Raw genomic sequence first — 27,143 nt, forward strand, 5'->3', positions numbered from 1 at the left:
CAGGAAACCAGCACAAACTTCAGATGCTTTCCAAGATTTGAAACCAGTTCAATTGTTACACTTTTGCTAATGCAAGCTGTTGTAGATACATACAAATATCCATGTTCTGATAAAAATTAATGAAATTACATATATAGGACTTTTTTTTTTTTTTTTTTTCTATTTGGATATTTTTCACAAAGTCTTAGTTTCAGGTTGCTGGTAAAATGTCTTTATTCAGAAGTACTTGGCAGACATGAGCCTTTTTCTCCAAAGCCATGGTAGGAAAGGTGTGCTTCAGGCTTCTTACATGCATTCTTGTGAGTTAGCAACATCATGAGCAGTCATTGGGGTTGAAAAGGAATTATTATTGCACAGTTTTCTTTGTCTACTATGAATGTTCAATATCTTCATGTCGCAATCCAACTCCTTGATCCCTCTTGGAGAAATTAATGGGACCGAGGGTCTGCATTCAGCGTTAGCCTCTCTCAGAGGAACGGCTAACTGCAGTGCTGACTTTTAGAGTGGGAAAGCAGCCAACCTTCACCATGCCCTATAAACACAGTTGAGGGCCAAATTTAAGATTTACAAATGGAATGGTTTATTTAAGGGATTTAACAAAATCTAGGGAGAAGAGGTTCAGTAAGGGCAAAGAGCAATAAAAGAATCTGGGAGTAGCACTCCAACAATTAAAGTTTCCCACCCAACAGTGCTAGTAAGTGGGGGAATTTAGGAGGGTTGAGGAAAGGAAGAGGAGATGGAGGACAGGCCCGACACTGACTCTTCGCTTCGGTGGGGTCGCAAGATGTGTGTATGTAAAGGCAAGGTAAGAGGGGGAAGGAATTCACAGGATGGGTCTCTACTCTATTCCTGAGATGGTCAGCTATTTAAATTATATTCGCAGCCACTCTGCCTCCCCAGCACAACAGCAAGACTACGCACAGCAAGAATAGGGTAGGCTATGACTGGTAGTGGTCCACTGGGGTTTATCCCTGACAGCAATACCTTCTTTCTTCTCCATCCTTTATTGGTGTACTCTTGCCATGACAGTAGCACACAATCCCTGTGGCAGTCTGTAGACTCCAGCAGCCCAAAAGCCACCCAAAAAGGAGAAGCAGCAGCAGTGGTCACAAGCCAAGAGGCAGCCCTACAGCAGCCAGTAACAAAAAGGCACAAAGCAGCAGAAGCAATCTGTCCAGGGCTGCTTTTATAGCTCGTTACATTGTAGTCCAAGGTTTCCAATTGATTCTTCGCTGTCTCCCCTGAGCTGTTATCTAATGAAACCGTGCTGCAGTCTCAAGGCAAAACAGCAACAATGTTGTGGTTCTCCCAGCACAGGGTTCTGGCCATAGAGTCTGTTTCTTCAGAATGGCAGCATAGTTGTTGTTTAGCCCATGAAGAAGGGAAAGGCAGGGAGCATGAGGAGCAGCCATTTTGAGGAGTTTAGATCATTGCTCCATGAGGCAGTCAGTTGCTGCAGAGAGGGGAGGGGTACTGACCCTTACTCCTCAATTCTAGTGGATGTAGGCAAGAAGTCATTAAAAAGGGCTTTGCTTAGCATAAAAAGCACTGAAATTTTAAAGTACTTGAGAGCTGTAGTGTTGCATCTTTTTTCTTCCTTGCCTATTCATAAAGAATGTGAGGTTTTTTGCCAGTAATTAAGGGTGCCTTGTTTTGTCCCTCACCTTATTCAGTCTCCTCAGTTTTTCTTCCTTTCATGTCACTCATATGAAGAAGTTCAAAGGAAGACTCTAAAGCTTACATAGTTAAGTGAAACCATACCTACTTTGTTGTTTCATTATTCTCATAGACTGCCTTTTTATTATGGTCTCTTGAATTACACTGGAGGTAGGTGTGCTTCACAGTTAATTTCAAGAAAAGCACATACAGGATCCGTTGGCACACTACTTTGTCAGTATGATGTCCTATATATGGCTGGGTTTCATTTACAAAATAATTACTAGCTCTTTTTGAGAAATAGAGGACTAGTCAACAACATGACATAGCCATCAAAGAGGACTGAAAACACTTCATTTCAATACTGTGACCTCCTTTTATATGTGAATCTTTGTTTAAAAATACAAAGCAATAGTGTTAAATTTTAATTTCCTTTTTTTTTTTCTACTGGGATATTATTGATTACATATATAGCATATCTTTTTCCATAGTTGCTATGTGGAAACTGACAACTACATAGCAGAGAGATGTGTTTAAAAATTTCCCATCCATCCTTGATGTATCTTGGGTTTGCTTCTTGTTATATCTAGCAATTACAAAAAGAAGATAAGTTGGTTTTACATAGAAAATTTTGGTCACATCAGAGATGGATATATGATTCTTTGAGTTCAGGCATGTCAAATCTTAACTGCAACAAGTTGAATGACCTTTTCAGAATATCCATTGTAGAGTTACCTTGCTCTTTTGTTACAAAGATTAATTCTTTTTGTCAGGAAATTGGTGCAATTACTACATCTGAGAAAAGTAAAGCTGATTAATGGATAGAAGGTAGATTTTACCAACCATTTAAAAATTTGCCTCTATCTGTTGTGTAAAGGTAAGATAAAGTCCTGGAACAAAATGACTGTGTTACGAGCATTGTTTGAGCATTGTAAAAAGGTAGGTTAGGCTCAGATAAATTTTTCATGTTGTTCTTGGTTTTATCAGTCACCTAGAAGCTTTCATAAGTTTTGGATAGTAATTCAGTTACTGTGTTGGTACCTTCCATTAGAAACTAAGTATTTAGAATATAGTATTTTAAAGCAGTCACTTTAATTTATTGTAGAATTAGGATTGCAAATAGTGATTATTATAATGCAGTATGTTGGTTTTCAGTTATTTCTTGGCTAGATAGCAGTAATAGAAATCTTCAGTGAAATGTAGTTTACTTAGTATTCCTGTTTCCAGCTACATAGATTTTCTCAAAAATGAAATTGATATAAACAAATACTTACAACATGCATCACTGAATTAAGAGTATTTAACAAAATAAAAAGCATTGGGTTTTTTGGGCAGTGGGGGATTTTATCATTTATTTATACGTACTTTGCATGGAGTTGTCAATATACAAGAAATTCAATTCTGTCTTATTAAATCTATGAGTAAATGTTGGGCTGACTTTGTTTCTGCCTGATGGCTACAAAATGTTTGATGACACTTGAGAACTGTCTGCAAGTAACCTGTATATGAATTTTACTTGCATTTGATACAGTTTAATATTCTAGCAATGACTGCTTTCAGTTAATTTTATTTGAAGTGGTAATGGTAGAGATTATACCTGGGGTAAAATGGAATACAGATTGTTTTTTGAACTCTTCAGTACTCAGTTTCTCTCTGGAGCACAGACCAATCTGATGAAAAGTCAAGCTTCGTATGTGCAACTTTCAGTTATCATTCTCTAAATGGGAGAAATTAAAGTAAACCATGCAGTTCCAAGAACATAAGTTGTGTCCTGTAAGTAAATAATAAGCTAAACTACACGATGCTTAGTGAAAAAACTAGTTGGCCTAATTACTCGTCTGGTTAACATAGACAGGAATGACATACGTATATTCATGAATATAATGCAGTAGTTTGACTAATTCTACTGACAGATCCAATGTCCTTATACTTTTAATTAACTTTTTTTTTTGTTTTTCTTTAGATGCATAGTGATTGTTTCTTGTAAAGTCTGGTGTGAAGTTTAGTTATTTAAGCATTTAGTGATGTCCGAAAACCTCAGCTGCCTGCCTTCAGGAAGTTTCGATACATAAAACTTTTTAAGATGTATATGCAAACAAAACATTGAAGACCTAACAGGAGTTATCCCCTTGCTTGTTGAATTTGTCACTAGAGACAAAGGGACTACAGGAGGTCAGATGCTGAGTTGACAGGATAAAAGAGTAGCCCATAAGCACCAAAGAGGCTGAGAAAGTGAGGAGAAAATACTGCTTGGTTTTGACAAGCATGAGCTTTTTGGTTTTTGGTTTTTTTTGCTTGTTCATTTTTAACAGGGTGATGGGCCACTGAGAAACTTTGACTATTTGCTCAGAAAACCAAGCAATTTAAGAAGATAAATTTAAAAAATATATCCAAATGCTTAATTTCTTTATTTGTATTTGGTCTTCTCAAGAGTTAGGCAGGGGTTCTGGCAGCTCTACTAAAATTTTTTCAAATTTAATTTCTGGAAAAAAATATTCTTAGAAGACAAGGAGTTCATGTCTCCCTCTATATAAATGACCAGCTGGAGTGCATGGAGCTCCCTCTGTGGATGAATAAGAGCTTATTGGTTGGGGTTAAAGGGAGGAGAGGGACAAGGGACATTCCAGTGGGGGTCTGCTACAGGTCACCCAACCAGAAAGAATGCATAGACAAGTCCTTTGTAAACAGGTAGGATTAATGTGTAAGGCGGAAAGACAGAGAAGGAAACTACTTTATACCAGTCAGCAATTGCAACATTTAAGAGAATAAACATTCCTTTTGGTTTTATTTTATCTAAAGAAGCATAGTATTAACTTCCTCGCCATTTAAAATCCTTTGCATATTTCTTGATTTATATGATTAGAAAAGAGTGAATTTTGAGCAACATAGTCAAGAATTACAGGGCTTGATGAACAACCAGATAAACAAGGGTTTCATCCTTTTTCAATACTTATGAAGTGTGTGCATATATGAGTTATAATGTGCATTCATATTTTAGAAATTTCGGTCTTAAACCTGATAATTTCCTTGAAATTTTTACCTTTTGGGCATTTTCTTAACATGTTCATTATTGGCACCCAACTTAGAATTACTGTGCTTTCTGAGATCAGTATAACTGAATCTTCTGTAATAATAAAATATTTCTAGATGCTGTTTTTCTTGATGCTGTAGGAATTGTGGAGAATTTTACTGTATTCTGGTATTTCATTTTTTAGAATGCTTAGCTCATTTCTTGGCACAGGTTTGGTTACCTAAAGTATGAAGATACCATAGTCTCTTACGTGTTTCTTCTCTGGCTTTTAACACTTAATTTTTCTCTGTGGTGTAGATGGTAAACAGAGAACTGTGGGATTTATTGACAGTATTAAAGAAATAATGAATTTGGAGATCCACACTATGCTTACAAATTAAGAATACAGTTGTCATGGTGTTTGGGCTGAGTATAGGTGACCTACCTTCAAATTCACAGTTAGATATCTTGTATAAGGTACTGGAATTGGATCAAATCACCATTATATGTGGTCTGTTTAGAACACCACAGAATCATAGAATGGTTTGGGTTGAAAGGGACCTTTAAAGGTCATCTAGTCCAACCCCCACGTACTTGCCCACAGGTCTGAATGAAGAGAGAGATAATAAGAAGAATGAATCCACTGACTCCAACGCTAATTTTGAGCACTGAATCTGCAAGTCAAAAATACAGGTGACTTAGGGCTCATTCTGCTGTGAATGGAGAGAGAGATGGTTCCCACAGTATAGTTGACAACAAGATGAATGTCCCTTAGAAAAGGTTTGTGTGTAGGTTTGTTTTCTTTTTTTTTCCCCTTTTCCCTTTTTTTTCCCCCAAAATAAGAATATGTAGTTACATGCATAGAGGGAGGTCCTCCATAAAGAGTAATTATGGTGGTATGTTTTAATGTATCCTACAAGTTCTTCCCTTTTCATCTTTATTTTCCTCTTTCTACTGCCTCAGCTGAGTGGGGGGCATTTTGTATAGCCATTACTGCAGTTAGTAAGTGTGGACTGGTACCTGTATCTGCCCTGCCCCCTTTGGCAGCATCTTTCGAGTTTTTAGCTGAACTACTCCTGAAAGAAACAGTGGAGACTTACTGGCGTCTTGAGGCTTCTTGCTATGTGAATATCTTCCCAAAGATGGTTTTCATTCTCCGCTATTTATTTATTTATTTTATTAATCCCCCTGGGTACCAAAGAGGAATAACTTTTATAAGTGAGCTGTGCTGTGAAGTAACTTCCCGTGTGTTCTTTCTGGGAAGGGATGTGTTTACGTTTTCAATGTAAATTCAGTTTTTGCTATGATATGTAGATCTTCACATTGGAGATATTATGGCTACAACATATTCATTGCTTTCTTTTTCTGTCAAATCTTTGAAGGATACTTATCTCTCCACCTTCCTACTCCTGTGTTCACAGTCTTATCAGTATAAGTTGGTATTAAAGTTGGTGGTGTTAATATATCCGAAGAGCCTTCAGGTGTCCTTTAGTCACCTAAAGGTTCTTGAACCCTTAAAGTTCCTTGTGGTCCTTTGCTTTAGTGAATTTGACTCTGTTGTGTACTTAATAATTTTAATTTGTCCCTGTTTATTGCCTTAGCCACAAATAGTGTCCTTTTTTGTATATATATAAAACACAAAGTTGAAACCCTACTGTTTTGCTGGGTCTTACACTCTGGTCATAACAACCCCATGCACAGGTAGAGGCCTGGGGAAGAATGGCTGGAAAGCTGTCCAGCAGAAAAGGACCTGGCGGTGTTGGTAAACAGCCAGCTGAATATTAGCCAGCAGTGTGTCCAGGTGGCCAAGAAGGCCAACAGCATCCTGGCTTGTATCAGGAATAGTGTGACCAGCAGGAGTAAGGAAGTGATTGTGTCCCTGTACACAATCACGACCAGCAGTCGTGCGGCCAAACCTCAACTGCTGTGTTCAGTTTTGAGCCACTCATTTCAAGAAGGACACTGAGGTGCTGGAACATGTCCAAATAAGGGCAAAAAAACTGGTGAAGGGTCTCTAGAACAAGCCTTAGGAGAAGCAGCTGAGGGGACTGAGGCTGTTCAGCCTGGAGAATAGGAGACCGAGGGTAGACCTTACTGCTCTCTACAACTACCTGAAAGGAGGTTGTAGCAAGGTGTGGAATCGGTCTCTTTTCTCAAGTAACAAGTGATAGGATGAGAGGAAATGGGCTCAAGTTGTGACAGGGAAGGCTTAGATTAGATATTAGGAGGAACTTCTTCACTGAAAGCGTTAGCAAACAGTGGAACAGGCTGCAGTGAACTCAGTACTTAGGTTGATGGTTGAACTTGATCTTAGAGGTCTTTTCCAACCAGAAAAATTGTGATTTAGTGTGGCCCAATATTTTGGGCCATGTTTAATTGATAGCTCTCTTCTATGTTTCCCATTTTGGTACCCAGACATAGGGTTTTTTTGGTGTGCATAGAGGAATTGTACATGTAAGATGGTATCCCATATAAAGAAACATGTATTAGTCTCAAGAATGCGTGAAATACTTGAAACAAAGTTGCTTTTATTATGGTGGTATCAGAACAGCATTCATTGGTCCTGTTGTCAGTTGGATTTTGTCAGGCTGTGATATCCTAACATAGTAATAATCTTCTCCACCTTAATTTTTCTTTCTCTCCTCCTTCCTTTTTTCTCGTTACTTTTCTCATTTAGCCTCCCTCCAAGGCTTTAATAGTACAGTTCTCACTCAGAAACTGCTTCCCAACAACATGTCATTAGAAAATTTTGAAGTTTGCATCTCCTTATGTGCAATACCCTTCAAGGTACAAAAGGCCTGGAAAATTAGGTCAAAAAATACAGCTGGGTAACTTAATGAAGTAACTGGCTAATTCTAGGACTTGCACTTTACTGCATTGTCCTGTATGTCATGTCCAGAGTCGCAGATCTCTGGTAAACATTTCTGCCTTAATCTTTCCTTTAGATGGCAACTTTTGCTCCAGTTTCTGTTCCCTGTCCTAGAACGAGGCACAAATTAAGAACTGATTACTCTAAATAGTTGTTAAAGGCAAATAAATGTTAATGATTTCTTGTTGAACATGCTTACATAAGAGAGTTCTGAAGTTCATCTCTCCATCTGTTTTGTTTTCTTTGGGTACTGTGCCCAGCAATTGTTCTTAGAATTAAAGGGAAACGAAGAAGAAAAAAAACGTGTTGGCAAAAGCTCTATATAAATTCCTTTAAATAATAATATAAGAATAATAAGTTGGTTTCATTTAGTTTGCCTTTGGTTTGTCCTGCTAGGCTGCTCTGAAAGAGTGCTAGGCATTCAGTCTTGATGCAGTATATTGATAGATAATTATAATGCAGTTTCATTACATAAGTTGAGAATGAAAATAATCTTTTTTAAAATTTTAGTAGCTTTCTTTTATATAAGGGTTTGGTAGTTTGGAAAATAAAAATCTTTACATGGAAAATGTAGAAGAAAGTACTTTTTCTTAAGGATCTTTACTTTTTTGCATTACTGCATAATTCAGAAAACAGTGCTTGGAAAAAAGATTCCGATCTTAAATCCTCATAAGTAGTCTTTGCCAAGATAATGAGAAATAAACACTCCTAAATACTACAGACTTCCTATAGCTGTTATATTTATTGGATCCTGAATTACATACCATTGGTCTGTATGTGTGATTGAGGCACTTAAAACTTGTATTTTACAATCAACTTGGGTGTGTGTGTGTTACATGTTATGAACCACAGAAACTAGAGCTCACAAAATAATTCAATTTGTCAAGTTGGTTTTAAATTCTTCAAGTTTTTTGTTTGCACTTTTTAATGGCATTTTCTTTTATGCTACTACTATCATCAGTCTTTTTGTACCACTGGAACAACTGACACTTTCTAGAAGTTGTAAAACAATTTTTCTATAAATGCTCCTGCTTGTGTGCTCTTTTTTTCCTCTTGGATTTCTCTGGAATGTTTGCAGACTCCTGCATTAGTATTGCCTCCCACTTGTATATTTTAAAATGTCTTGGAAAGTCATTCTACGATACAGTGTTCCTATTGTTGTAGTGCACAAAGCAACAGACAATCCTTATCTTGTGGAAGCTGTAGTTATTAAATGTTGATTAGTTTTCCTTTCTGTTGTGTGATTCAGATTCAGCTATTTTCACAAACTCATTTGATTAGTTGAAGACACTTATTCCCAGATTTTGAAGAAAATTAGTAGTTACAAGATGAAATCTTCAGCATTCTTTTGAAACACATCAAACTTTGACTATTTGATGAGCCACCAAACTGTATTTATTATGTATTACTTAAACTGACAAAGGTGACATTTTTCTATTTATGATCTTGAAAATTGCTGCTATTTAGTGTGTAGGTGTCATGTCATTGGCTCACACTGAATTTTCTTTGCTATCTTTTGCCATCACCAAATTTTAAACAAGTTTTAAAAGCTTTATTTCCAACTGAGACTCTTTACATCAAACTTTATAATCTTTGTGAATGTCTCCCATTTTATCTGCATACTTTTTTAAGAACTGCAAACTTTTACATGCTTAGATATTCATCTGTTTATTCTGAAAAGAAGTATTGTGTCTAATATTCTTACTGTACTCCAGAACTTACTGTTGGAATTAGACATTTATAGGATTATTCTAAAGGTCACTTTCAGAAACTTTGTGGGTGCCTTCCTTTTGTTGCAGTATGCCCATTTTCAAGGTTTGTGTATTTAAAAATACAGTAAATTCTGGTTATTTATTTAAGTATTTCTTTATCCTGTCTCTGCATACCAGTATATATAAATCCTCTTAAATTAGGGTTATCTCCCTTCTTACTCTTGCCAGAAGAATTTTTAGATGCATTTCAAAACCAGGTTCTTGATGGATGTCATGCACATAGAGGTTGGATTCTGTGCTTTCATTGACCTGCATACATTTTCATTTTCAAGAAAGAGGACTGAATCACAGGGAATTTTTTTATTTAGTTTTGCCCCATTTAAAACTTCTAGCTGAGTATTAGTGTTAGAATTCGTGGGACACTTATATCATTCTTATTGTCTCTGGACACTGCTGTAAGGATGGCTTATTTATTTGAAAGCTCTTATTTCCTTTCAGAGAGACTTAATGGCTTTTTCACTGTCTTCCAGGTTCTCATATTAACTAATATCATGCTGGGTATTTATCTCTTTGGATCCTAATTATTTTCTATTATCCTCAACATGGAATGGAATTCAATTAAATGATCATTTTGGAGCGCAGAAAGACAATTACATTTGAAGTAATTATTTTGGATCATGTTGGAGACATCAGCCATCATTAAAACACAAAAAAAGTGAACACTGTTGGAGGAAGTCTTTGACATATATGAAACTAAGTTCTTCATTCAATATATTGCCCTATTTCCGTAAGTTACAAAGTTGTACATGTTGTAGTATATGTGACACAAATTGGTCGCAGATTTCTGCCAGCCCACCATTCTTATTCCTAGAACATGCTCTGTGAGAGTAGATTAGTTGAGAATGTTCCATGTTCATCCTCTTCCCTTCCCCAAAAACCAGCCTGATCTTCCGGAGAAGTAAAGCATACCAAAAAATGCTTTACCTATTTTTATGCGTTTATGTAGTTCTAGTAAAATATACTTTTTTCTTTAAGATGTATATCTTTTAAGGAAGACAACCATCAGTGGTGCTGAGTAATTGTTCAAGTCAGGACTTGATTAGTCCTTGTTTGGTAAAATGAACCTAAATAGTACGAGCCTGGTGCACTGTATGTAGTTATTTTTTGAGTGCTCATACTTTTTTAGTGGTTGAAATTATTTAATGGTTTTCATTATTTCTCAGGTCTTCAGCTGTGGTTTTAATACAGCACTTCATCTTACATTTCAGTGTGCTTAGTTTTGCATCAGGCTATGTATAGTAACATTTTAATGGCTTTAGAATAATTTTATGCAAGTTCTGCTTTATTTTTGTTTCAGCAGAACTGCAAGATGTGATTACAGTCTGAAATGCGTGGTTCTCTATTCTGCAGCAGCGTTTTGTTCATCTTGTGTTCTTCTTCCATTTTTTTTCCAAAATTCTGCTGTTTTTCCAGTTACCTTTTCCCTTCTTCCATGAATTTGGTATGGGGAACAAGTTTCTATCTTGCTTGATATAGATACTTTATGAAAGTTTTAATGGCAGTTTAAGAACACACTGCAACTGTAGAGAAAATGTTAAAACTTCCTCTGATAAATACAACTTTTATGGGCAGTAAAAACCCTGTGAAAAAAGTAACAAGCGGATCATCTTTGGCTTACTTTCTTTTTCTTCTTAGTTTACAGTTGTTTGTAGTGGTTATTTCTAAAATGGTTACTTTTGTTGTATGCCATGATGGACGTGAAAGTAAATTTTGTATGTAAAAAAAAAGACTAGAATTGAAAACTGGAAACAACAGTAACCCTGCATTTAAGATCAGTGGCACACTTCACTGTTTTTGAGTTCTGCCTCTGATAGTGGATTTTTGTTTTGAAGGAACTTGAGAACAGAGGGGAAAATAAAAAGTTATCATCCAATAATTAAAGGTTTTAGTTTGATGTTTAAGATTTTGGGGGAGTGGGGAAGGAAGGCAGTTGAGTTGTCCTCACTCAAGAATGTTGGTCAGAGGAAATATGTGTAAGAAGTTCAGTACCTGACCTAATAGTGTTTCTTTCCGTAACTGTAGCAAAAGTTTAGCTGATCTAACAAAATCATGAGCTTTTGGAAAATGTAAATGGCTCATACAGGTTTGTTGCAGGCTTACTGAGGATTTTCTTTATTTTACCTTCTTAGTCATATCTTATGAGCCAATAAAATGCAAATTCTTCAAAGCAAATGGGGGTCATCTTTAATCTCATTTATTCTTGTAGCTACAGAAAACTGGGTGTTTATTGATTCATAGGAGAAAAAGAGTTTTGCAATCATCTAAAAACCCAAAATTCCCAGTTACATATCTTTATTTTTTGCACATTAGTGATACCATAAAGGACATATATCTTATTGCCTGGATTTTTCTGTCAAGTAACAAGGTCATTTGGGAACTGCTGTGTCTTTGACTATGTATGAGTGTGTTTTCTTTAAAATAAGTGTTGAGGTCTTCCTTTCTTAAAATAATGCCTGTTCCTTATTTCTGAAAAGTAAACTGTATAAACTGAGTCTCATGGACTTCATAGGCTTATGTCATTCAGGGAATGATCGTCATCAAAATTGCTCCTGATTATAGCCTTCATGTTCTTTGGTTTTCATACTTCCACAAGAAAGAGAGAAATGTGTCTGAGAAGCTCTAAATTCTTTTGTACTATAATATTCATTGTTTCTCAATGAAGTTTGGGGTTTTTTTCCACTGTCACTATGGATGGGAAAAATTTTGCCTACTGTAATCTTAAAAACCTGATAGTGAATTAAATGAATCATTAAACTCATTATGTTTAAGCTAATATAAGACTGGACTGCCACTGCAAAAAGCCATCTTCCCTGCTATAGTTGCATGTCTCTGCTGCTTCCGTTGTTTCTCAACATCAGCAATCAGGCAATCACATGGTTGCTTTGCCCAGTGCATGGCTGAAAACTAGTTCATTACATGACCATGTATTATTTCTTGATGCTGACATGGTGATGACGAAGATAAACCATTGCAAGGAACTGAGAGCCAAAATGTCCATTGTCAGCACAATCAAAAACTGATTGAAGCAATCAAAACATGAAGCTACACCCTAGATTTTTTTTTTGTCCTGGATATACATATAGAACCAGTGTATGCAAAGATACGTAGCCAAGTCATATTTGGCGTACATATGGTTAAACACTTTATACATACTCTTACAAGAACAAACAGTTTCCTTACACTTTTTCAGTCCATTGAGAACTGGTAGCAATAGTTATTTGATCTGTCTTTAAACTTAGAATTTGTGTTCTAACTTTCTGCTTATAGCTGATTTTTATTACCTAGGTGCCTGAATGATAACTTGAGTATGTGTCTGTGGTTTGTGGCAAGATGAAAACAGAACTGTTTCTAAACATCATGTAAAAAATAGGTCTGACAGGATGTCTAAGAATAAAAAATAGTTATTTGTAGAGACCTTAGGATCTCCTTTTTATCTTTACAGAATATTTCTCAGTTTTTCATTTCGGATGCTATGAGAAATGTATTGTGATAGTTTGTAAGGGAATTCAAGCTTTCTCATACAGCATACTCTGTTTTGACAGGTCTTTCAATATAGTCTCAGACTGAGCTCCTTCTTTATCTCCAGATATTTTTACTGACTCGCTGAGGATGAGAACAAGATTAACCGCTGTCATGTAGTTTGGTACTTGAACACTAAGGCAATCTTACCTTTATTTATTTTTTTTTTTACTTGTATAGGAAATCAAAGACAAGTACAGAATTTACAAAACAGACACTCTTAAAGGAATGTTCTACAATGTCAACTAAATGGAAGAGAATGCCTATCTGTAAATCTTTCAGACCATTGAATAAATTCTGTTTTCTCTTAAAAATCTAAAATTGTATTGAGAAACCACATGAAAGGTCTCCTGGAGTAGAGGGTAAAGCACCTTGAATCACTGTATGGAAATGCCTTGAAATACAACTGAATCTTGCAAAGTAACTTGCTGAGCTCCAGTTCCTTTAGTTGTCAGACTTCCTGTAACAAACAGATTGAAAGCATTTGGACTTGATAAGGGACTTCTCCAATAATAGTCTTAATAGTATAATGCTCTGTGGAGAAGCACTTGAAGTTATGTGTTTGTTTGACTATCTGAATGACCAAAGATCATAATGAACTTTAAGCCTGGTAAGAGGGAAGCTGAAATGGATAGCTCTTTCTTGCATTATGAGAAGCCTGCTGCTCATATGCCTTCAGTAAAAATTATAATTTATTATAAGGAAATATGTTCTTAGAGTTTTTATTTAAAATACTGTTCTTTTTGGAGCCTACAGGTTGCAGTAGCTGATTATAAGCTAGGACTGTTGCAGCCAATTCATTTCTGTTGCTATTCTTGAGTATTTGTTGGTTTTGAAGGTTTTTTCAGTCCTAATTTCACCATGGTCCACCCTGGAAAAATCTTCAAAATTGTATCTGAAGCCTCATTTTTCTCTTTAATAAAATGTGGAAATGGCTTAATAAGAACTATAGTTTTGTGAATTAGCAAACCCAGAGAAGGATTGGTGTCAGTCCTTCAAAACAGTAGCTTGTAATATAAGAGCATTTTTATGTTTTCATTACAATTATTAAATTAAAATATAATATCCTTGGATGTATATAAACTTGTGCCAGGGGAAGGATAGTAAAAATAGTAATGTGCATATTACTGCTTGTGAATCACAGAAAACAGACATGATAATGTCAATCTGGGGTTACTAAAGTAGGAAGACTTTCATAAAGAACTAGGTTGCATCAGGAGGGAATCCCTACCACTCTTTGCTTCCAGTGCTTCAAAAGTATTTTCAGTATTTATTGATTTACTGGTATAACATTGTATTCAAATGAGTCTTATGTTTACTTGGTAAATCTGCCTAGTTTATAACTTTTTTTTTCTTATTTTTTTCTACTCAGCTTCTGTAGCCTGAGTGACGTAGTAGTTGGAATCATTGCATACATAGACTTGCTATTCTATTTGGTGTTTCCCATATTATAATCTTGACCTTTTTATTATGTTACCTAAATTTCTCTTCTATCTTTAAAATCTGGACTGCAGGAACCTCCTATTTATAATACTGCGTTTCAAATGTGTTGTTAATGTTCATGTTTTCTTTTTCATCACATCAAAATGCTTGAGGTACAGAACAATAATAATAAAATGTGTGAATACAAAAAAGTCAGGAATAAAAATCGTGTGATTTCCTGTTTGATGCAGTATATTTTTGTGTTATGCTGCAGGTCTGTCAAACGGTTTCGGAGACGGAAGTAAAGAAAGAGCATTAGATGATACACCAGGAAGAAAAGTTGAACCTCGTCGCCGCTGCGCATCAGAATCTAGTATTTCATCTAGTAACAGTCTTTTGTGTAACACGAGGTAAAAATGTAAACCTGAAATACAAATATGGGATTGATACACCAATTTTCTATACTACTTGTGACCCATATCAGAGGATTTCATACATTTTAGAGAAAAGAGTACATTTCATTTTTCTCAGTTTTGTGTCAAATCTGAGACGCCTTTCAATATTGCTAGTATTCTTTTGTTGAATTCAAGTTATTCTCTCGCTCTCTGTGGGTACGTATACATGTTTGTGCCCATAGTATCCTGTTTTAATTCCTAATCCTGAACAGCAAAAATGGGTGTGTTTATTTTGGTGAGAGGAGGAAAGAAGCAATTTCCAAAGCAGAGTCTTGTACACAGGGCAGGTTAATTCACTACATGTGGAACTGTAGATTACCAGTCTGTGATTTTGCATTACTGGCTAGTTACTCTAGTGATGATAATATATGTATACTTACTATTGACCTTCTCTTTGAGAAACCTGTCGGTGAAGATAGGACTGTCAAAATGGTCACCTCTGTCATAACTGATAAATATTTCTCCATCACCAGTGGTGCAAATCTTGTAAAAGCAGGCTATTCTCTGGGTAAATGGTAGCTGTTTCCAGTCCTGGGCTATGAGGATGGGGTATACTGGGAATATAGGAATAATCCTTTAGAGAAAAGCAATTTACTTGTGTTCAAGAAAAAGCTGTTTAAGGGAACGGTGTTAATGCACTCATGTCAAACAGACTTTCAGAAACAGAGAATTTAATATAAATTGTGAGCATGATATATTGAGGATCTAGAATAATTTCTGGTCAGATGCTGTGATCTCTTAAGGAAAACTAAAGTGTGCAAAGAACAAATATTCCATTTTGTGTATAGACAGTCCACAATTGAAATAATTGAATTTGTAGTGCCAAATGAGAGATTATGCTTCCTATGTAGTGGAATTGTTAGAACAGAGGGAGCAAAGCAACTTCTCTCATTTGTGCATGTATAACCTGTGCAGCAGTTAAGGTGCAGTTGCATACTGTTTCTTTTGCTGATGACGAGGCAATTGTGTGCATTAAAATAATCTAGGGGTTTGGCTTTTACATTGTTTGTGTTTGTTACATAGAATTTGTTAGAGCTTGCTGCTCTGATATTACTGTGTACCAGTAAATTTTAAATTATTTTTCAAGGTATTGATTTATAATTAATACTGTTCGTTATTAAGAAATTGTTTTAATATTAAAATTATTATCTGTAGTTTCAGCCTACCAAAGTGTGGTAAAGGTAAACCTGCACTTATACGAAGACACACACTGGAAGACCGAAGTGAATTGATATCATGTATTGAGAATGGAAACTATGCCAAAGCAGCAAGAATTGCAGCTGGTAACTATGAATAATTTTCTTAATAACATTGTATAACTAGAATTTTGTCCATTTATATGACAGATTCTAGCATTCTTACTTTCACTGCTAAAATATGCATTCTAATGGTGGTGTTGATAGCATTGAAGAGACTACTGCGTTTTGACTCTTTAAAGACTTTTGAGACTAGTACCTGCTTTTGTTTTTTTGATTAATAAGTTTACTAAAAGTGATCAGTCTACTCTGGTACTGCAAGCAAAATTTAGCCTCAAGTGCTGTTTGTGGTTCTGTCAGTGCTTTTCTTTACTGGGCTTTTTGGTTTACAGTTTACTCCTCATTTACTCTTCTGCATAAGTATGTTGACAAATGGGTAGGATGTGGTCTGCTTTGATAGAGGAAAAATTTGAAATTGGAAAGAAGTGGAAACTTCTAGGAATGTAGAGGATAGTAAGTTACCAAACTTTAGGGAAATAACTGTGTCCTCTTGATGTATTTTTCCACCCATTTCAATATTTTAATTCCGTTACAAGATTTAGGTATGTCATCTCTTCCGTAAGTAGAACAGTGTTTGTGTGATGCAGTGTTCCCACACTGAAGTTAGGCCTTGTAGTGTGTAACAGACCTGTCTTTAGTTCCTGGCCTTAATAGCTCTTCTTGCCCTTGTTCAAGGCTCTCATGTCTTTCTCACTGAGTCTTTCACTATGAACTATTGGATTTTGATATGATGTTACATAGTTGTGAATTTCTAAAGCTAGACTTTCCAATCAAATATTTTTTTTTAAACTTTGATAACGCCATAGGTTAAAAATAAATTTTAATTAATTAATTAGCCCATGGCTGAAAATTGGCCTAGAATATATTGTGGAGAATGATTGATTGGTCTGGGGTTTTTGTGTGTGTTTGTGATAATCTTTAACACTTTTCTCTTGTTATTTCTACTCTTAGAAGGTTTGAAACTACTTTTTTCTCAGTACTTTTTTGTGATGTTGATATAGGACAGATATCTGCATGCCACCTTTCATTATAAGTAAGCATTGCCCATTTTAAATGTGTGCAGATTGGGAAGAATAGAGGAATAAACTGTATTTTGGCAAGTGGAGAGCTACTTTTGTAAAGAATTGCCTTGCAGCAAAACAAAGAAATTGAGATTGCAACTTCTGAATTGTATTTTAGTACCATGTTTCCCCATACAAGAAATCCTGCCTCATCTTTACAGCTTGTGAACTTTCATTACCTTATTCCTAGTTTTTCAACCCCAAGTTCCATCTTGAGGGGACAACTTGCTGTCTTCTTGGTGCTCTTGACACTATCTTTATGTGTCTAGGGGGCCAGTTGACTGAAAGTCTTAAACCTGTCTCATGCTTCAATTCAGTGGTGAGCAATGGAGAAGAAAAACAGAATTCTGGTAGAAGCAAGCAGTAAAATGAAACTCAGTTTTCTATTACACAGCCTCCTGAGAAGAAAAAAAACACTATTGCAGTTGCTTCTTTTAACCCTGTTTGTCTTATTTGAATTTTGCTGTGGGAAAGGGCTGGGCAGAGAGACCATGAGAGCTAAATGAAAATAAGTCATAAAATCATAGAATGGTTTGGGTTGGAAGTGCCTTTAAAGGTCATTTAGTTCCAACCTGCCTGCCATGGGCAGGGACACTTCCCACTAGACCAGGTTGCTCAAAGCTCCATCCAACCTCACCTTGAACACTTCCATAAATAAATATTAATTAAAAGGCAGATTAGAACTTATGTATAATAGCATAAAGGTATACCAGACTAGCATTGCAGTTTGTCAGATGCTAATCCTCCTGTGGATATCCAGCACTTTGGAAGCGTGCCATGCAACTTCCATCTTCAATGCCATCACCTCTTTGACAGGGTTGTCATTGTCGTTTCAGAAGAAACTGATTATTGAGAGTACCATAATTCTGAGTTTTCTTTGGTGCTTTTTCAAAGGGAAAGGCTTATTTTAATTTTGCAAATACTTGCTTTCTGAGAATTAAGGTGTTTTAAGAGATGCTGTTTCTGGAATGGTCTAAAAACTTGTTCTGTATCTGTGGGCTTGGATTAAAGTACTGGTACCATCTAAAGAGCTGTTAAGGACATTAACTGCCTTTTATTGGTATATACATGAAAGGTGATACTTGGATTCTAATGATCTTGATGTACTGATGAAGAAACTACAGGAGATTTATCTGAGGTTTCATTCTTTAACTTTTAAATTTTATGTTATTATTTGTTCTTAGAAGTTGGCCACAGCAGCATGTGGATTTCAACTGATGCTGCAACATCTGTTCTTGAGCCTCTAAAAGTAGTATGGGCCAAATGCAGTGGATATCCCTCTTACCCAGCCCTGGTAAGTACGCAGATTCCCGTCAGTACAATAGTGATACTGTTCCCAGTCTGAAAATATTCGTGCATGAACTTAAAGTAATTGATAATTGCCATTTAGGTTGAATGAAGGTGGATTCTTAGGCCCTCTTTGCCATGGATCTAGTTTGTAAAATTGTTGCAATATCAGGTGTTGAGTCAATACAACTACCCTTGGCATCTTCTGAGCTGTGCAATACTTGTTATGGTTATCCCCAGCTGGCAACTAAGCACTGCTAGCAATATTGAAATCATCCCTGTGTTAACCAACACTGTTTCCAGCACAAATCCAAAACATAGCCACATTCAAGTTACTATGAAGATAATTAACTCTTATCTCAGCCAAAAGCAGCACACCTGTCTCAGTAGTCTTTGGTTCTGCAATGTATACATATATGTAATGAAAGAATCAAGTGATTAAGCATTCGGGAAATATCTTGTTAATGTTGGAACTATAAGATACTTTCTGCTGCAAAAGGAGTTTAAAAATGCTCTTAATTCTGTAGTTCATTCAAGAAACAAAAAACTTGGTAGAGTTGAATCATTGTATCCATTGTGAATGATGGACTGAAAACTTAAAGCTGTCCTGCCCATGTTGTTTCAGGAGAGATACACACAGTTCTAATTAAATCAAAGTTTGCAGAGAAAATACTGTGAATAAAATCTTTGGCTTCAGGCATATGGGGGTATAGCTCGGTTTATATAAATTGGACAGTCATGACTGTTCTAACATACATGTGCTGCAGACATCAGGAAATGTCATCACACAGTCATGTTAAAACCTGTGGAGGTGAGATTGAGAGCACTTGACTAGAAGTGTCCTTAGTGGGTGACTCGAATGCTCTTGGTCAGATGCAGAAAATTTCACTAGGTTGTCAGACCTCATGTTTCTCTGAGTGATCTGTCTACAAAGGAGTTTTCCGTTAGGTTAATAGGAGCAGCATCTTCTCCCCTCCCCCAGCCTGTGTTGAGAAAGAGAATTTGTGACTCTGACTGCATGTTTTGCTGAAAGCTGAGTCATTGAATTGGATATGCAAGATATTTAAAAGTAATTCCTGTTTGAGTAGTTTGTGTTTTTTTCTTGTTTAGAGGGGTTTTTGCTACAGATCTTGAGTTTGGGACTTTTATTTTGCAGAAAAAAATATGTATACCTTAATGTAGGTTGATTCTTCAAAACTCAAAATTTGAGGCCAGTTACAGCTTTTAAAAATCCTGATTCAGCTTCCTCATTCTGAAACTTGCTTGTCAGTCTACAAAGTCATGCTAAGGAAAATTCAGATGTGAGAAAAACTGATGTGAGTGAAAAATGCTCAAGAGATAGACTTTTTTTTGTTAAATCTACTACTGTGCCTCCATTTTGCCTATACAGCTTATGTCAAGAAGTTGTCTAAGCGTGTAACACAAAGCCTGTTTTTCTGCAGTAGCTGTATAGTTTATGATTCTTTTCCTACTAACTTTATTTGCAACACCTTAAATTAAGTAGTTTTTTTAATTAGTAACTGTCCTTTCTCCTGTCTTGTAGATTATTGACCCTAAGATGCCTCGTGTTGCTGGCCATCACAATGGTGTTACTATACCAGTGCCACCTCTGGATGTACTGAAAATTGGAGAACAAATGCAGACCAAATCAGATGAAAAACTATTCTTAGTACTATTTTTTGACAATAAAAGAAGTTGGTATGTTATTGTAATGTATTGTTTGATGAAGTGACTTAAAATTTTAAAACCTGTACCTTTAGTCTAACAGAAAATTTAAACATTATCTTGCCATAGATACCTTTCCTATGGCAATATCAACTGTAACATTAAAAGTTCATATTTGAGTCTGTTCTGGGATGAGAGCTTATTATCACTGAAAGATCATTTTTATGGTCCATTGGAAGAAAATATAAGTTGTATCTCTATCAGCCTTCATCATTACTTTCCCAGTCACCATGTGTTTTGTTTTGTTTTTTTCTCCAGTCTGCTGAAGTTCATTTTCCTTACTTTTTTTTTAACATTCATAGTTAAATGTTTTATTAACACTCGCATTTTAAGTTCTTAGCCCTTTCTAAATTTTTTCATTAAACCTTCCCTTCTTCGATTTCTTTCAGCATCAGAAATATTCTGTGTGAAGCTTCAAAGGATAATTCACACAATAAAACATTATCTTTCCCTTCCAGTAGAGCTCTTGTGTGTCTGCATCTGTTGTTAGGTTGAGGGGGTTTTTGGTATATTTTTGTTTGGTTGGGCTTTTCATTTACCTCTCCTACATAATTTGATGAAAGGAAGAATTTTCTTCCTGTGTTTTTCTTAATCCCTCTTCTTTCCAGGTTTCTGCACAGGTCAAACTAGCTTTAAATCTATTTTTTAATATCTGTTTTACTCCTGTTTTTTCTTATACTTTTAGATAACATTTTCCGCTTTAGCTCATCATAATTTGATGTCTGGAAATGCTGCCATTCTCCTGACTCTCTCTGTCCTACTACCCTGACACCTTACTAACTTCTTGCCTGAAATTTAGAATTGATGTTTTCTTTTCAGTCCCCATAGATCCTTTGGCATAATAATGATTCTTTGGCTTGCTCTTTCTGTGCTTCAGTTCTTTTCTTAATTAATTGGTGGCACTTCATGATCTTCTTTATTCTTTCATTACTCTAACTCACTTTTGTCTCTTTTACTTCTGAACATGTCTATGCTTTTCATCCACTTGCAGGGTTTATGTCATTTTCAGTCCATGACACCAGCTTCTATCACCTATGGATTACCTTTTCAAATAGCTGTATTTGTTTCCTCTTCTTCAGCACTTGCATCTCGAGGACTTGGCAATCTTTCTGTTAAAGAATACCTTCTTAAAACTTCCCTCTGATCTGAGTCAAAGCTGATAACTATTTGAGTGCTACTTTTACTATGCTGATGTTACTAATCTTTTCTGTCTATGTCCTTGTACTGACTCTACTTTGTTGCAGTGTGCATGTTCAGTACAATAGGGTTGTAATTTAGAGTGCTTTAATAAAAAATATTTCAAGAGACACCTCTATTCAGTTAAAATAAAAGTCTTTTAATATAATGTTTTCTATCAGACTTTACTGTCTGATTTTCAGTTTGTTTGGCTCCAAATGGACTTCCAAACTGAAGTTCTTTAAGAGAAGTCTGACTTCTGCCATTTGCAGGGTTAGGATTGCAGACTACAGTAACATACTTCAATAGATATTAATTAGTTTACCTAATTTTTATTTTCCTTAATACCCTTATCTTAAGAAATCAGGATTAAGATAAAAAATTATGAAAATTAGATAAATTGACATTAAACATTTTAAGTAAATATTGAAAATTTTTTCCTTTACCTAAAAGAATATATGTAGAACTTTTGTCGCTATCACTCCTCGTTGCCCAGCAATTAGTGATATTTATGGAACATATTGAAGAATACTAAGTTAGTGAGATTCCATACTACAAGGTAAAAGCATATTAAGGACAACTTTCTTGATAGTTTAGCTTTCCCCATAAAGAACAAATTGATATGTCTTAAACATAAGGCAAAAACCCACCACCTGCAAATTCCTTGTAACAACAGAAATGAAAGAATGAAGAGAAACAATCCTGTGTCAACATGAATCTTGAACAATGTTCCTTGTTGCTGCTGCCTATTCCTCAACTAAAATTGCATCAGTATTTCATGCCATTTTTTTTTCAGTTGACAATTAATATCAATCATGAAATAAGTATCATTGAATTAGAATTTATTCATTGTTTTGTGGAAGAGGCTTTATTAATGCTTTGTGTTCTTTAAATATTTAAGTGCTACCTTAAAAGGTATTTTGTTTCTTTGTTTAAGATGATAACTGTCATCTGCTGTATGGGAAACACAATATAGCAGCCCTGTCATTTCCACACAAACTTCTTGATTGATTTTATTCTGTGTTTTAACATACTTATTTTACGCTTTCTTACAGGCAGTGGCTTCCCAAATCCAAAATGGTTCCCCTTGGGATAGATGAGACCATAGACAAGTTAAAAATGATGGAAGGACGTAACTCAAGCATACGAAAAGCAGTAAGAATTGCTTTTGATCGTGCTATGAATCACCTGAGTCGAGTCCATGGAGAGCCAGTCAGTGACTTCAGTGATATTGACTAACAGAGATTCTACCAAGGCATGAAAAATATCACAGACTTGAACTCTACTAATGAACCTCTTTGTCTAAAAGAATGTATTGAAGATACAACCCCTTAATTGTTGATTCAGTGGCTGAGTTCTGCAAACTTGAAATAGTTGAGCGATTCTTCTAAATCACCATTGCCATATTGATTAATGATTTTATCGTGTTGTAGTTTGGAGGATTTTCCACTAAACCTGGTAACATGTCTTGTTCATAGTGTTCATAATTGTACATAAATGTATATTCAACACTTAACTTATTCTGATTTTAGAAGTAGCTCTTTAATTCCTTTTATAATTTTGCTGGGGAGGGAGTTGGGTTTTGTTTCCATGCTTTTTACCTTTTTTTTTTTTTTTTTTCTTTCTGAGGTTAAGTTACCTAAGCACCATCTTCCAGCTTAAGGTGTTTAGTGGGTCTTAAAGCCTAATATCAAAATGGCATCAAATATATGTTTGCCTAAATCATATACAATATGGTGCTGCTTGTATCATTTCTTCCTTGGTCTGTAGCTTCTGAAAAAGACTTCTGAATGTTTGTGTAAATTGTTGCTCTTTGCACAAAGTACCACATATTTAAGATTGATGTAAATTTACAATTACAAATATGTATTTTAAGAAAGGAAGTTGCATTATTTTGGAGGGTACTTTGTGAGAAAGACACCAAGAAAAAATTATACTATGTACATCACTTGCAAATCACCAAAAACACTCCATTGTTGCCCAAAATAACTCAAGATTGTTTTTGTTTTAAATGAACCTGGCTTAAAGCCTCACTCTTTCTTTCAAAACCATATCCCATTTATCTCCCATTGATTTTAATTTTGTTGATATGTGTGCCTCCCTGTGTTTTATTTATTGTAGAAAATGTATTAATTTGCTTTATAATGAAAAATAAAATTGACAAATATATTGATACGCATTTTTATACAGGCACATGAGAAGACAACTTGCTTTGGGAGAAAAATGTATTGGAAATTGTATAAAATAACTCGATGGTTTGTGTGTAATTTGATTTTTTTGTAACTTGTAATCTTTTGTTTCCAATGAGGGGATGTATGTAACTTTTAATTTAGAACACTTTGGTAGCAATAGAAACTTTGGATACATTTTTGTATGGTACATGTGATGTATATAGAATTAGTACTTTATTTTTATTTTTAAGAAGTAAAGCATTATGTTTGGGCAGGGGGAAGATGGAGGGTGGGTTTCAAGAACTGCATTTTTATATTAAAAAGAAAAACAATAAAGTCGAGATATTGATTGTTGTAGCTACTTTATTCCTACCTTCACTGCGATACTGAATTTGTAACAATGAAAATTACAAGGTATGTTTGCAATGTGATTTATAATGACTCCATTATTTATAAATGCACTGTGTTTGAACTCTTTTGCAGTGGTATCTTAAATACTGTACCAAGTTATATAATATGAAACACCAAATAATGCATATGAATGCACGAAGTATTTATGCCCAGCTTTTTTATAAAGGATTAGCAAATACAGCAAAACCAAGACTTTTTAAATCTTTTTTTAAAACTTCATTGAATAGCATACTTCATTGTTAAACCTGCTTGAATCTTTATTTTAAAGGGACAATTACTTTTTAAATAGTTTTTAATGTTTTTATTCTCTATTGTTTGTAATACCCCCTTAGAAGCTTGAAATAAAATTTCTTTCTCAACTGTTAATTTTGTCCTGAATTTAGCCCCTGAGATTTTACTGTAGTGCCCATTTTATTACTGCATGACTGAGCTGATACAGAGGCACTAGCTCAAGAATCTGGTTGTTTTCTTGCTGTGTCATGCAGTATCATCCTTGCTGAGCCCTCTGCATAGTAGGTATTCTAGCTGGCTACACTACCTGAGGCCAGGTGCCTGTAATGGACTCTGATAATTGATTAAAAGATGAGCTGGATAAATTTCACAAATGATCAAGCAAAAGTAGTTCGCAGTCTTGACAGTAAATGCAGCTTTGGGGGGATTAGCGATGGCTGGTACCAGGCAAGGACTGTCACTGAGGTGTGCTGCTGTGAGAGAAACAACAGCCATATCAGGTAGAAAAACAAAATGAAAATGTGGTTGTTTGCCTTAAATAGAGCTTCTGTGTAATGACTTCAGGGATCTGCCGTATAAGCATGCTCATCTGTGAAAGGAATGGAGCTTAATCTGCAATATTGAGACAGTAGAGCTACTTACTTGTTAGGATTGCTTAATAGGAGTCTTCAAAAAGCCAACTTGCATCAGATTTATTTCAGATACGTTCCACCAAATACACTCAGGTTTGGTGTGTGTGGAACTGGGTAATGATTCACAGCTTCCAAGCAGAGAAAATTATTCTTTGCGTTTGTCAGACCTTGGAAAGATGAAATTGCATTTACAATAGGAGTTGGAAGATGATCATTTGGTTCTTGTATGATAAGAATTTTGGTATCTGTGAAGTATGAAGTTGCAGGGGGGGGAAAAAAGTATGCACACAGTTGCAAAATGATTCGTTACAAGGCTTTCCAAGTTCTCAACCTCTTCTGATGGTAGCAAGATGGGAGGGGAGGGGCGGAGGGTAGGGAGAGCTCCTCTTGAAAACAAAAGCAGACCATTACTTTTGTTAGTCTGAAATGAATTGTTTGATTATGTTTTCAGTAAAAGCTTTAGTTAGAACTTTGCACAGGCTTACAAGTTTAATTTTCTTTTATCTTCAGAGACAGCTCCATCAGTACTTTGAGAAGGTAAATTTGCTGCCTTTATCTTACAGATACGCAGTATCTGTGTGTACAGTATGCACTTGAAAGAGTTCTGAGCTGGAGAACTTCACTGATTAAAAGAAGCCTTTTAAGCATCCTAATGAACCACCCTGCATATTTGTTTGATGAAACTGGCATGAATCGCTACATGTTTTTTCTTTTGTGTATGTGATGGAAACTGTCCCAGGAATTCCTCCCAAATACTGTCTGAGAGGAGGCTGCAGCAGTGGCTACAGCTGTTACTTTGCTCTTCCACCAAAGTCAGTATTATCCAGTGACTGTTCAGATTGGGTTAAAATCTAAATCACTCATACTTGTCAGTCTTCAGTGTGATTTGTGTGTTTTTAAAGGATTACATACCTATTTAGGAAAGGAATTCCAAGCTCCAGAAGGGCTGTATTTCCAAATTTTGAGGCCTAACCAGGTACAGTAGTCAGATGAAGATGTGCATATCAGAATGTGCTTCACTACATTTTAGGCAAAGTTCTTCTGTGACACAGTTAATAAATATAAGATAATCATAGAGTGGAAATTAGTTTTCTAGTGGAGAAACATATTGCATCTTAGCAGTTTCTTGGGTAGTGTTACAGCAGTAAACACCAGGTGTAGATTTGCGTATTCACCACTCCATTCTGATTCAGTCCTGTCCTACTCATCAAGTGTGAGGGTTCTGGATCAGAAGCTGAAACTATGCTTCTGAAGCTGAAAAATAAGAAAATTTGTCTTTTGTTAAAATGTAAGATTTATATATATATATATATGTATTGAGGAAAGAATTAAGGATAGAAAATTACTTTTAAAAAATCAAACTAAAACAGTTTTGAATGGTTATTGATTGTGATTTTGTGTTTTTACACTAGAGGGAGCAATACACACAGATCACGAACATTCACAAAATCAATATTTAATACTTTCTTTTCAAAGTGTTGCTGTTAAAACTTTTGGCTGGTAAGCAGTCTTTTCTGCTAATATTTGTAGTCTATCAAAAGTAGCTTTCTCTGATGTTCTTGCTGCAGGTGAGCTGTTCTGGGAATAGTTATTTTTAACTGTGGATCTAGTCTGGATTTTCTGGCTCTTGTACTTTATCTATAATTGCTAGTGACAGGCAAGTTATTTTTTTATACCTTTATTTAGCTGTTGATTTTCTTTCCACAGGTGTACTGCTATGGATGTATTCTATGGTGCTATAAGCAGAAAATGACTCGGGTCCTCTCTGCTGCTGCAAGTAAAATGGCAATTATCAACATTACTGATGTTTGCAGGTGAAGGTGCAAGATAAGACAGTTGCTCTGTCCTGCAGACTGGCGAAGGAAGGTTATCTTGAGGATATTCCCAAGGGAATTAAATTTAGCTCTGATGTGTGATCACGTGGATAAAAGGTTGTTGCATATATAAGGAAAACTTTTTTTCTTTTGTCCCTGTAAGTTTAACACAAATACAGAAATGAAATTTAGAGGGAATGCCCATGTTCTACTTAACACCTGTAGATAGCTTGTTTACACTTTTTATAAAATCATTTAATTATTTTGGCTTAATGAATTTTGTCAGTACTTCCCTGAAAGATTATTTTCCTCTGCAGCTTCTCTTATAAGATTGAGAAAGTAAATCCAAGCTAACGAAAGTTTGCAAATACTGTTTTGGAATAGCATATGTTTGATAGGATTTTTTGAAACTTTTTTTGGAAATGATTATTTGGTTGGAGGGAGCTGTGCATTTATTTTTATCTGCCTCCTTATTCAGCTTTCTTCTACTGTCTGCACAGGAACTGTTACCAAATCTCTGCCAGTCTGAGAAGATAATGCAGGATATCAGCAGCTGTACTTTAACCACAAGGTTATTCAAGATCCCTTTTGATTGTTTCTGTAGTTTGTTTCTGTGACTGCTAATGCTACATGGAGAGAGGGGGCAGAATAGGTATTTAAAATAAATTTATTTTTT

At 35.5% G+C, this 27,143-nt stretch overlaps 1 protein-coding gene across 2 annotated transcripts in view; it reads left to right on the plus strand.

Annotated features, from left to right (window-relative positions):
* BRD1 (bromodomain containing 1) overlaps positions 1-24,168 on the plus strand; it is a 50,469-nt gene extending 26,301 nt beyond the window's left edge. Inside the window, exons 8-12 of one of the 2 annotated variants that reach the window (XM_009999450.1) lie at positions 14,523-14,658; positions 15,859-15,986; positions 18,205-18,314; positions 19,851-20,005; positions 22,264-24,168. In XM_009999450.1, the coding sequence (XP_009997752.1) occupies positions 14,523-14,658; positions 15,859-15,986; positions 18,205-18,314; positions 19,851-20,005; positions 22,264-22,447 (713 nt within the window). In that variant the 3' untranslated portion in view covers positions 22,448-24,168. The remainder of the gene's footprint in view (positions 1-14,522; positions 14,659-15,858; positions 15,987-18,204; positions 18,315-19,850; positions 20,006-22,263) is intronic. The other variant, XM_009999449.1, reaches the window with a different exon arrangement.
* Positions 24,169-27,143: the final 2,975 nt, after the last annotated feature.

This window comes from Chaetura pelagica, unplaced genomic scaffold (assembly GCF_000747805.2).
Source record: "Chaetura pelagica isolate M959 unplaced genomic scaffold, ChaPel_1.0 scaffold15, whole genome shotgun sequence".
Taxonomy (NCBI): Eukaryota; Metazoa; Chordata; class Aves; order Apodiformes; family Apodidae; genus Chaetura; species Chaetura pelagica.